Raw genomic sequence first — 12,817 nt, 5'->3', positions numbered from 1 at the left:
CCCAGTACTACTCATTAGCCTAGCACTGAAGCATAGAACTGGAAACATTTTGTCCAGTAGTGGGGAGGTTTCTTGTTATATAGGTCATTTTCCTATTTTTGCCCACATATACCAGTGGTATTATTAAAACACCCCTTACATCTACATATACCCTTAGCATTAGAGCTAACGCAAAGAGCTAACTCCCTCATAAGTTTTAGGTTAGTTCTTTAGTAAAGCTGGCGAGGAAGAACAAGTAATTTTACAGTCATTGGACAGAACTGAGAGGTCTCAGTGATGGGGATCCCTCTCCAGCTGATCCCAACCAATTTCTAGAGCTCCTTATCAGCTTAGTGCTGCATCTTAGCGACTCACTTAGCACTGCGAGTTAGCGTAATGACTCACTGGAGCATGGCCTGTCACCACAGACAGGCTGAGGCGATGTGGCCAGAACTGTCACATCCAGGCAGCCTTCAAGCTGAGGAGTTGTGACAAAGTGACATGCTGAGACAAACCTAAAGGCCTAACATGAGGGTGCGAGGGGTGGGGGCAGCCTGAGCTTGTGGGACAGTGCGTGTGCATGTGTGTGTGTGACTTTGGATGGGAGGGAGAAATGCTGGCCTCAAAGCTAGGATGCTATCTCATCTCTGACTCCTCCGCCTGCCTGCTGCAGGCAAAGGAGACAGAAGAGATGAGATGAGGAGTGACTGTATAGGGAGTCACCAGTCTTGCTATAAGGTCAGAACACAAAGCAGTGCCAAAATGACACACATCCACTGTGATGGAGCTGAGTCGCACAAGCACACAGGAGGAAGAAATGGAATGGCACAGCAAATGAGACAGGGTAACAATGGAAAAAGATAGAAACCTTCAAACAAAGTGCTGGCAGCAGATGAGCATAACGACTATTCTTTGTGGAGGCACAAGGTCAGTGACATAAAAGAAATGAGGCAGACAGATTCGTGGGAGAGGAGGCCTCCTATTGTTGGGATCTGCTCAATAAGACAGCTTCTCTCCTCAGCAGCCCCGTCCTCTAACAGAACTGAATTACAACATAGCCCATAACATTACATCATTCATAAGAGAATTAAATGTGCCCCTGTTGGAAACGGGATACTTACACTCTCACACAACACACACTCAGGCATTTGCAATTACGGACAAGCACATACACACAAACTCTCGCAGGCAAATGCACACAAGCTCTACCCATCATCCATCCTCAACCTCAAGAACTCTCTCTCGCTCTGTGCGTTGACAAACTTTGCTGTGGGGGGAACTAGCAGGCATTGCATAGATATTAAGACGGGTGGTTAAAAAAACCGCTGAGACACTGAACAACATACACACAAACTTGAGGAGGGAGGCGAGACGGGACGTGCTCATACTGTCAAACCACTTCATTGCTAGCCCTGGCGCCTAATTATGCAATAAAAGTGCCTCAACACGGGGAATCGGCATAGCCCAAAATAAAAATCAGCCTGCCTAAAAAGTAGGAGATTCACCGGGTGTAAAATATCCTCCATCTCCCCGGGGAAGGGAGCAGTGCTACAGGCCCAGCACAACTCTATTCTGTTCTATGTTTCCAGCACATATCAGAGGAGGCAGGCCAGCAGACAGTGAGTCAGACCTAGATTCATATAAACACTGTGCTGGGGTAAAACTGCTGGTGCTGCAGGGAAACAGCCACAGGGATGAGGGAGGAATGGAGTAGAGACAGAGAAGCAGAGAGAGGAAAGCGGGGAAGTTGGCGAGGAAATGAAGAGCAGAAGCAAGTGATGAGAAAAAAGAAAGTCAAAGTGTGGAGGAGAGAGGGGAAGACGGAGTGAGTAGCTTGTGCGGAGTGCTGTCAGAAAAAAAGGTGTGTGCAAGTATGAGTCTGTGTGTGTGTGTGGATTTGAAAAAGTCGTAAGTCGCAACCGGAGACCTGTTAGGAAAGATGAGTGTCAAAGCCCGGCCCCGCTGCTGCATTAGACACTTAATTAACCTCCTTATACACTAAGCCAAAGGTCCGGACGCTTGGACAGTGTGTGCGCCTGAGTGTATTTTCACTCTGCATGTTTATGAGGTGATCGATCTGTTTGCGAGTATACTTATGTGGTTAACTACAGCACGGAGGATTTTGTGTGCTCCTCTACTTTCATGTTTTCATAGCTACAGCATGAATTAAAATATTCCTCCTACACTTACAGGCCATTGTATTCACTTGCACTGTAATGAGTAACACTGTGAGTTTCCTCCTCTCTCTGTGTTTTTCTTTTTCACCTCACACCATCCCTCAATCCCTCATCTAATTTCATCCACCTGGAAACGATCTCATTTACCTTTACTTGTCCCCAACACACTCCCCTCATTCTCCCCACCTCTTAGCTTCACCTTCCTTCCCAGCCCTTTACCTCTAGTTTCTCATTTCAATTCCATTCTCCTCCTTTACTCCCTTTCACTGTATTGCCACCCTCTCTGCTGTGATCTAGCTCTGTCTTTCTTCACTTCTCTACTCTCTCTGCTCTTGGTTTCCAGCCGTAAGCTGCTGCTATTAACTATCACTCTGCATTCCACAGAACACGAGATAAGCAAATGCCCACATTCTTAATCACATAACATGCTTGATACATACACACCTTTGTACATGTTCACAAACCAGCCGTCTCACATACACACACATGCAGTCCTGTACGGCTACAAAGCCTCAAAGTTACACACCACGGCCCGGAGAGAACAGAGGCAGCTATCACGCGACTGCACAAACAGGAACACAGTACTCAATCCTTGATGTAGAAGCTTGTTTGCAGTACACAAATCAATGTACACAAACTAACATGCCCTTGCATACACACGACTACAAGCAAACACAAACACACAAACACACAAACAAAATGGGCGCAAACACACATACACTAACATGAATGAATAAACAAAAAGGCACAACCCCGTATACAGTCACAAGCACATGAGAGCGGCGTGCGTCATCTTCAAAGTGAGGTTTGAAAGAACACGCCGCCACACCGCCCCGTCGGTCCCTCCTTCTCCCCCCCCCCAATGCCCAATATATGTTCAAAGGCCATCCATTAACCTTTCACTCATACAGGCCTCTCTGTGATCTACTGCTCTCAGCCAAGGGCTTTGAAGAGCACAGTAACTCTCAGCACCAGGGAGCGAGCAAGGGAGGTAGCGAACGAGATATGACAGAAGGCAGAAAGAGGCGAAGAGAAACGAATAACAACGACAAGAGATGTGCGCTGCTAACGGACGGGAGGTAGAGGGTAAGGAAAGGAGGAAAATGTGGCTTGCAGGAGGCAGCGGGGTTAATCTCAATGATGGAAGCTCGATAGAAAGTGGGGTCGAGTGATGGGGAGAGCTGAGAGTTTAAAAAGGAGGAGAGCAGAAACGATGATGGGCGAACAGAATGGGAGGCCAGGAAAGAGATAGGAGGGAGTGTGTGGGGAAGTATATCACAGCGCAAAAAGGGGGTATAATAGCTAAGGTTTTGGGGGGGGGGGGGGGCTGAGAGACTGGATGAAAATGAGAGGAGAGAAGTGAGAAGAACTGACTGTTGCAAATAAGATGAGAAAGCAACAAAAGCTTGAAAACACACACACAAGGGGCACTGAGAGAGAATAGGGAGAAAAAAGGCTTTAGAGCAGCTCCTTATTGCAAAATCCAGATGATATGCAATATTCACAAGCCACTAGATTAGCAATTAGTGTCAGTAAAGGCTGTGGATTTCAGCTTTATGAAAGAGAAAAGCCACGCTAAAGCATACTCAAAGGTCATTTTCAGACAAAATGGGAGCATTTACTTGTCTCAGTGAACACACAACATGCAGTTTGGATGGCCTTGGTCTATAAAAATCCAAGCTATTAGAAATGAACTTGTCTCTATAGTTTATTATTTATGTCATTTAAGTCCAGCAATAGTCAACTGCCTCTGTGATCCTGCAACTAATATTTGTGTCAAAGGAGAATTGGTCAAAGTTAGTAACTGTACTCTTCTACTGAGCATCCTTCCCATGTGAACTCGGGGATGTGAAATACACAAGACTGATCGAGATTCAAAGTTACCGTGTAGAATTAATTACAAATAATAAATCACTGCAAAGTACCAGGTGTTGCAAGCAGGAGCAATGTGAACCTGACAGGATACAACATGCCTGTCTCTAAGAAATTCTGTTTTTCCAATTACACTGTGGTTGCTCATGTAATCAGTCACTGTCTGAATTATGTTCAGAGGCACCTTAAAAAAAATAACTACATTAAACTATGCTGAAGTTGCCAGGATAGTGGCTGAGGTAACACCGGAGACTAATTTTGAATTAAGTTCAAACAACAAATGTACTTGGCTGAATATATATATATATATATATATATATATATATATATATATAAACAGTATTTGTAATTACCAAATCCATTTTTGCTTCTGTAATAGGTATTCCACTATTACACACCAGGTCTTTAATCAAAGTGATATTTTTAATGCTAAAATGTAATTATTGCTGTTATCCATGAATTTTCAAATTTACTGTTTTACAAAAAAGCAGAAAAAATGTGAAGCACATTATGATTTTTTGATTAAGATGCCATTTTTTATTTGCATTCCTGAGATGAAAATTTGTCTTAGTGACTGAATGTTACACTTACACAGATGTCCAATGTGTTATTTGCCAAATAAATAAATAAATAAATAGAAAGGTAAATATATAGGTTTTTGACAGATTTCTAAAACATGTTTTTCGTTTTTTGACAGGCTATTTAACAAGTGTGTTAAACACACACGCACACACACACACACACACACACACACACACACACAGATATATATTCTTCATTTCATGTCTCAGATCTCTATCCACAAAGATGTGCAGTGAGTGCTTAAATATGACCATAAAAATAGCGAGTGGGTACTGTACTACATATGAGCAAGAACATACAAACCACTATGATAATTGTAGTGACACTTGAAGTAAAGCAAAAGGAAGAGCTAATACATTTTTGTCACAGCAGTCGATCACTTTCTTCAAATCTTTGAGGTAGAGCGCTGACTTTGGTGAGTGATGCACTTTCTCAGCGCCTTTGTAGTTCTAAAAGTATTTATGAATGCAAATTAATTGCATTCAGAATTAATTTCAACAAGGAAAGGATCTTTACTATGTTCCCGTCATGGACTCATTTAAATGCAACTGAATCTAATCAACTAATTCAGTGATTTAGTTCAACTAATTCAGCTTCAGTGCTCTGCTTGACATATACTCAAGCGAAAAGTGTAGAGCTGTGAGTTAACAAAATGAAGGGAATAAGGAAATACAAAATGCTGCTTGTGAAGCCTCAAAGTTACATGCTGTTTAGGATAGTACACGGCGACAAAAAGCTATGTGTTAGTAGCACTCTTTTATTGCCTCCTCTAAAGATATTATTGGCATAAGCCTGTCAGAGTCAGCTCTTATGAATTTATGAGTAGGTCACTGTTTTAAAATTACAATTTTAATATTTCTGCAGGACTGAAAGACGTGTCTTTAACTGTGCAAATTCAATATTGGATTTTAAGACCCTCACTCACTCATTTTTTTTTTAAATCTTTGCTCCCACTTTTAAATTTAGGATATGGCAACATTTGGACCTGGAAAAAACTGTCAGCTCAGACATTTTAAAAAAAGCATCTGTCTTGCAACAGCATAGTGAATTCTTTATGTAGCCCTCCATTACGGCTGTGCGATATGACCAAAAGCTCATATCCATATCATATAAGACATGTATCCTCCTGATAACGATATAAATCACAAAAATTTAACATTTTCTGTAAATTCTGTGAATCTCGGCTCGACTTGCGTGAAGTGTTTCCAGCTGGGCGTCGTGTACCTGGAGTCAAGTGTTTTAACGATGTATGAAACTATACATTTTTAGACATAAGTTGTAACGTATATAAGTATTAATTACAACGCGTGCTGCGGGGAAAAGCCTGTTCTAACATTTGAGTCTAAGGTTTATTTTTTAGCACCTGACGGCTCTTTTTTTGCTTCTCATCCGTAAATACTCTGCATACTCTTTCACGTGATTCAGTTTATTTTGAAAAGTCTCAACAGGATCTTGAGCTTTATTGTGAAAGGTTTATGTGGAAAATAAACAAGCGGACACGCGATGGCTTTACCGTCTTGTTGCTAAGCACAACGCATAAAAACAGGCGCTTGTGTGTGGTTATATTAAATATAAGAGAAAGAGAGAACTTTAAGAAATTAATATAGCCACTACAGTGACCATCAAAACGATGAAAAAATATTGCCGTAAACAGTTTATTTTGCGACACCACGAAACAAACAATAGATGTTTTTATATCGTCGTCCGATATATATCGTTATATCGAACAGCCCTACTCTCCATGGAACAAAAAAAACAAAACAAAACACCGAGCCCTGCATTACAGAAAGCAAAAGCATACACTGAGAACAGTCCCCATTCAAACATTGTGTCACCCTTGGAGAACAGTCGAGAGACTAAGCACTTTGTTGAGAAGATGTGTAAAAACAGCTAGTCCCCTATCCTTAAATAATAGCTACTGTTCAGGGGAAAAGGCAGGGAAGAAAAAAAGCCAGGCAGAGGAGGGGAAGACAGATAAAAATGTCTGCGTGTGCACTAAAGGACCAGGGGCCTTTCCACACGACTGATCTGAGAGCAAAGGCTTAAATACAGGGGAGATGAGAACAGATTCAACCAGTCAGCTGGCACTGCCATCCTGGTATGAGTGGCACACACAAACACACACACGCACACATACACACAAAAAGGCTCATACGCACATCTATCTGGATATGTCAGCACTCTCACATAAACACAAAGATCCATACAGACTCTCGCATGCACACATCACCATGCACTCATGGACATACAGGCACATTATGCACTATACTGTATGCTTGCAAATTCATACCCATCACATTGCAGACTGAAAGGACCTACAAATAGCCTTGTAATGGTCTTCCTGCCACCACTGGTGCACATAAATACGAATACACATGCACACAGCAACGCTTTACACTGTGCTAAATGAAAGTTCTGTGTCAGGGCTTCATCACGTACAGCGCAGCTGCCTGCAATGCCTGCCACATTAAGCAAGCCTAATGGGCTTTCAGATCAGCAGCACTATGTATGAAGGGTGGTACATTCTCAAGCATTCTGTGGAATCAGCGGGACATTCTGTTTGTCAAGGTACGCATGTCAGGCTGTCAGGGAGACTGCCGGGACAAAGGGGTGGAGGGATTTTCTATATGCCAGTATGATTATGACTTTATTTGCTTGTGTTAGTATGAGTTTGTATTCACAGATGAAAATATTGTCTTTTGTCTCACGCAGCCATTGGATTTCAAAGACAAATGAAAAACTGCACAGTGATTTAAGGGGATAAATATTCACTATGTGAGGCGTACGTGTACAAAGCTCATGCTGGTTAAGAACATTTGCACTAAAGAGCTACTTCCAGAGTAGAATAAATGGGTGTGTGTTAAGGGTAAATATTAGAATGTGCAGCCAGGAGCAGAGTGAGGTTAAAGCATCGCAGATTAGTCGGGACACGGAGGAGGAGCAGGGAGTACACATTAGACTGTGAAGCCATGTGTGATGATCATGCAGGTTTCCAAATGAGCTTTGATTAGTCTAAGAGGGATTTCAGCAGATCTCATCACATCAAAACCCTGCGCTCTTCCTTTAAATTCCACTTCCCTTGTTCTCCTTTCTTTTTCTCTCCTGCTCCTCTGGTCACACTATAAAAGAGAGAATGAATTTCAGCCAAAATTTGACTGCCAAAATTATGTGCACCAAAACAGTGTGGGTGAACATGAGCCAATGTAAATGTGCAATGTGCCTGATTCCAATAGAAAAAAAATCTTCTTAATTTCATCCAACCAAATGTTCTGTCTGTGCGCTGATAGTGATTGTGACTGATTATTGCTGTATTATTACTATTCCCGAAGTGCCAGGTCATGCAGATAGGTGGAGGCTTATTTTCATACAAATATATACACCCACAAGTAAAACACAAAGCAACATGATGCCAGTGGCCTAATGGAACACAACATGGGCCACACAGATCTGATGCAACCAAAGGAGAAAAAAGAATAGCTTCTCAAATTAGAGCCACACCTGTCCAATCATAGCTTTCACTGGGGAACTGTTAAATCCAATATTGATATCAGCACTAATATGAAAACACACCTTACTGTTCCCCACTTTCTTCATCGCTAGCTCCTCCCTGCGGTAACCATGTGTCCTTAAGATCCTCCTCTTCATTCTGGCTGTCCATCACCCAGCGGCTCATTGGCACAGAGTTGACGGAGAACATACAGCAGATGGTGTGCTGCTGTCTGTGTGGCAGGCCACTAGCAGGACACCCAGCAGCCCCTCCTTTCCCTCCTCGGCCCGCTGCCTACCCCTGCAATTCCCGTTCCTTCCCTCATACATATCTTCCAACAAATACACAACACCCTCCAGCATCACTTCATCCCATCCAGGTCACCTGCTGCCAAGCTTACAACAGCTAGCGCACATGCGACACAAAACGAAACATCTTATGGTACATGGCACATTCAAGGAGGTCACACATATGGCACCATTACATGCACGGATTTCCCCCTTATTCTCTTGCCACGCTCCAACTAACATCAAGATGACAAGAAATTTTATTGACATTCTCACATCCACCTTGCTCAGACACTCTCTCTCTCTGTCTCCTGTAGAGAGAGTTCAGTTAATGAAGTGCAGCTTTTCTAGCCTGGTCAGCAAGTCAATACACTTACAACCTTCATCACATGTATAAATATTGCATCCTCATTTGCAGTAACCTCAGGCCAGGCCGGCTACAAGTAACGGTGAAACCAACAGAAGCTTACGGTGTGTAAAACAGTCTAAGCTGGCTCGTTGAGTTAAAACAGAATCTTAACGCATAAATTCTGAATCCAGATGCACACATGTGCACTCGTCATGATATAGACAACACTAGAGAATTTTAATATTACATACCCTGTGAGGATGGAGCAATGTTGCTGGAAGCCACAGCACAAGTGAAGACGATCCAGACTGCAAGAGCCATGCTTGAGGCCGAGAAGTGTAAGGAACTGGTCTAGGTGGTCAGAGGTGGTCAGCAGGCACAGGTGAGTTGGGGGGCACTTCCTCAGCTTACACCCACTTTGAGGGTGAACCTGCAGGCAAAGGGGAAAGAAAAAACACGGAATTAGGAGCCTCTTTAAATTCTGTATGTGCATACGTCAAGAAAAAGGAAATTATTTTTTCTTCTCTGTACAGCATTTAAATGAGAGAAGAGGAGAGGAGAGGAGAGGAGAGGAGAGGAGAGAGGCTCCCCCTGTGGTGGTCAGGTAGAATGATCAGTTGGGAAATCGGAGGCCATTTTGTGCAAGATGGCTTGGCAACAGCTGTTGCCACTACCAGCTCATCACTCTCAAGTGTTTGGACGCTTGATTGAATCAGACTTGCTACATATGTTTTGGGGCTGTTAACAGAGTTATTTTCACGTGAAAAATGCATGTCTTCTCTATGTGTGCGTGTGTTTGTGTTTGCAGGCGTGCATACAAATCGAGACAGTGAAAAGCGGTGACTCAGTCAGCGGTGCTGCGGGGCTCACACATCTCATTTGCCTAATGAAATAAATCACAATCTGGAACTTGAGCTCTGATTTTTTGACAGTGGAGCCTGCTCTGCCCCTTCAGGGGCTAGAAGGCAGAGAACAGTAAAGATGGTATCGTTATAGCTAACACTGCTCCTGCTGAGTTTGCTGATGGAGCAGACAGATTGGTCTACATCTCTTTGTGTTGTATGAGTGTTTGTTTGTTTTAGTGGGGAGCCGGTTGCTTTGTCTTATTTCATTTACTGCATGATACACACACATGCTCTCTCACACACACGCTGGGATACTGTATGGAGCTTTTATTGACTCCATTCATTTTCTGTGCTCTATACCAGTTTCAACTAACCTACAGTCAGCACTTCACTCTTGCTACCAATCAGCCACATAACATAACGCATGCTGAATATTATTTAAGTCCACTCAAGAACACCACCAGAATACACACTTGTGACTTATCAGGGTCTGGATACAAGATATGTCTGCAGTATGTGGCATTGGGGCTCTAGTAGATTTGGGGACATCATGGATGGATGGTATGGTCTGTTGAGTTTGGATTTGGGATCAGTGCTTTGGCTTTTCTGGTTGTATTTCTTGGGTTTCCTCAGGCACTTTTTTGCAGTATGAGTGCATTTTCCAGCTTGGTGGTGCCAACACCATGAGCAGGATGCTTTGCTCAATTTTTTTTAGCTTTCTGGGATGTGTCAATGTAACATTCAGATGTAGAGCATCAACTTTTCCGTTCACTTTGGCTTTCAACAGTTTTAATGTTGTGGTCGATGGTCTATTGTGACAGTTTTAGCTCCACATATTTGTGTGAGATAAAAAAAAAACGAATCCTAATCTAGAGCCAAACTTTCCAAATGCAAGAAAATAAATCTCGCTTAATCACACACAAAAGATCAAACATAAAAATGCATGATTGTGATAAATCTTTAAGATGACAGATTTAGTGCATATTGCAGACTATGTGACATCCTCAAATAGTTCAGAGAAATTTTTATCATACTATGTGTATATCTGTACAAAAATAAATGTAATCCTAATCTTGATTATAAACCTGAACTTAGAATACAAAACAGACAGTTGGGATTATAAAAGTCCCTGCATTTTTCATTTATCAAAGCTTTTCATCCTGCTAAATATGTCAACACACACAACATCACGCAGGCATGGCAGTGCTTTTCATCTGGTAGCAAAGACGGCAGGGCGTGAGCGGCTTCGCCCCTCTCTTTATCATCGCTGATTTGGTTTTTCCTTCGACCTCTCCAGCCCCGCCTCTTTGTGACCTTCTCTGATATTTAACCTCTTCCCCAGTGGCAATGCAGGCCCACAACCTGCCCCGGTGTCGCTGCATGGATTAGTATGTTGGATATCGCAGAGTACAAGCAAGGCAGAGAGAGAGAGATGCAGAGAGCAAATAGCAAAGAGGGAGAGAGAATAAAAGCAGAACTGAGTGGCAAGCACATTCACAGCAGCTGTTCTTTGCACCAGCGTTTATTTCTATCATACACTGTATGCACAACACACAGACACACACACACAACCTCTGAACTAATGCAGCTTGTGCCTTAATTTGAGTGTTGTGTGACCACCCTCTATGATCAGCAGTTGAGAGAAAAGGACATGCTCAGATGGAGGGCAGGAGGGACAAAGAAAAAGTAGAAGAGCAGTAAACAAACAGCAATAGACATGCAATGTACTACTCAGCTCCACAGCTCTCACGGCATTTACTCTCAAGCTATCCCGCAGCCCCCACCTCATCCCCATTCAGTGCAATGACACGCATTTGTTTTTCCTACCAACATTTGTGCTTCAGTGTAAGAAAAATCTGTCTTTTCTCCTGTTTCTTTTGATTGTGCTTCTTTCTGTGCTTTTCAACAATAGCTCTCCTGTGGTCTCTGAAGAGGGCCGGGTAAAGAGAGCAAGGAGGGAGGCAAGGCTGGTGATTGAGGGAGAGAAGGAGAGAGAGAGGGAGCTGGGTGGATAAATTGGTTTTATTTTGTGACAAAAAAGAAAGCTGGCATTATGAAATGTTCATTTTCAGTGTGATGGGGAGGGAGAATGGAAGGAATAAAGGAAGAATGCAAGGCCAAAGTGAATGAAATGAGACAAAAAGAGATGACAAAACAAAGGAATGAGGTGATCAAGAAATGAAAAGAGAGGAAGCATCACACAGACCGAGTAACTAACAAATAAAGAACAAAAAGAGAAAGGGAAGTGAAGGATGACTTTCTGTACAGGGAGAATAAATTCTAGAGAATGGGAGGGGAAACAGCTGAAAATAGCCAAGTGAGAACAGCAAAAGGAATAGTAAAAATGGACGAGTAAAGGCAAAAGGGAAAGTATTTCTTCTGCTTGTGTCTATGAGTCAGCGTGCCTCTGGGTGGAAGAAGGTTAGGACTCTTTGGAGGGTGTGAGATGGGTGTCTTCTCTCTTTGTGCTCTCCCTACTTGGAGGATGTTACATGCCTGAGGCCAAAGCCTGCCCTTTTGCACTGATCACATCCACCATTATTATCATCACTGTTTCTCTTCTAATAGAGCAGAACATCATATCCCTGTGAGACTGGAACCCACAAAAAGCGAGAGTGGACGGCAATTTCAGAGCACTGGTGTAAAGGTGAGGAGGATGATGAATAAAGCAAAGCCGGGCAAATGGCGATCGCTTGTGTTAACACAAAGACAAACGCGGCAGATTTACATTTAAGTGCACAGATCTGCTATCTTGTTTCACATGCTACACTCTGTTTCTTTAGCTATTAATTTACAGGCCGCCTTGATCCAAAGCAAATAACCTCATTATCCACTTCTATTGGATCATTACGATAATCACCATGATCATTAGAATCTGTTTGCTATGGCAGACATGCTCATCAAGAACAGGGTGACACAAGTCCTTTCAGTGCAGAGTGGGGGAAATGTTAAAAGCTGTGTGTGTCTGTCACATGAACCATTCACGTTAACCCCATCACTCAAATCATTTCTGTGCAGAAGAAAGAGGCATTTAGTAACATTACCTGACCAGAATCAAGAGACAGAAGAACAAAGAGTTTACGTAGACAGTTTTTGCTGCATAATTAGAAAAGCTGGTGCAACTCTCAGAGCTGCTACAGCTTCAGGCTTTCTCTCTCCTGTTTTCTCCCACAAAAGGGAAGTTGATATCAAGGTGGAGGAGACAAGTATGATAAGTGTGAGTGAAATCACTTTCTGTG

General features: G+C 42.7%; 1 protein-coding gene across 5 annotated transcripts in view; it reads right to left on the bottom strand.

Moving 5' to 3' along the window:
- The window catches only part of adgrl1a (adhesion G protein-coupled receptor L1a), a 157,321-nt gene that overhangs the window by 51,879 nt on the left and 92,625 nt on the right, over positions 1 to 12,817 (bottom strand). For all 5 annotated transcript variants that reach the window (XM_082529570.1, XM_082529569.1, XM_082529572.1 and 2 more), the window contains one exon: positions 8,985 to 9,163. In XM_082529570.1, the coding sequence (XP_082385696.1) occupies positions 8,985 to 9,054 (70 nt within the window). In that variant the 5' untranslated portion in view covers positions 9,055 to 9,163. The remainder of the gene's footprint in view (positions 1 to 8,984; positions 9,164 to 12,817) is intronic.

Source organism: Aulonocara stuartgranti (assembly GCF_965226115.1).
Source record: "Aulonocara stuartgranti genome assembly, chromosome: 4".
In the NCBI taxonomy this organism is placed as follows: Eukaryota; Metazoa; Chordata; class Actinopteri; order Cichliformes; family Cichlidae; genus Aulonocara; species Aulonocara stuartgranti.
The sequence above is the reverse complement of the archived record's forward strand: the minus strand, read 5'-3'. Positions and strand labels throughout refer to the sequence as shown.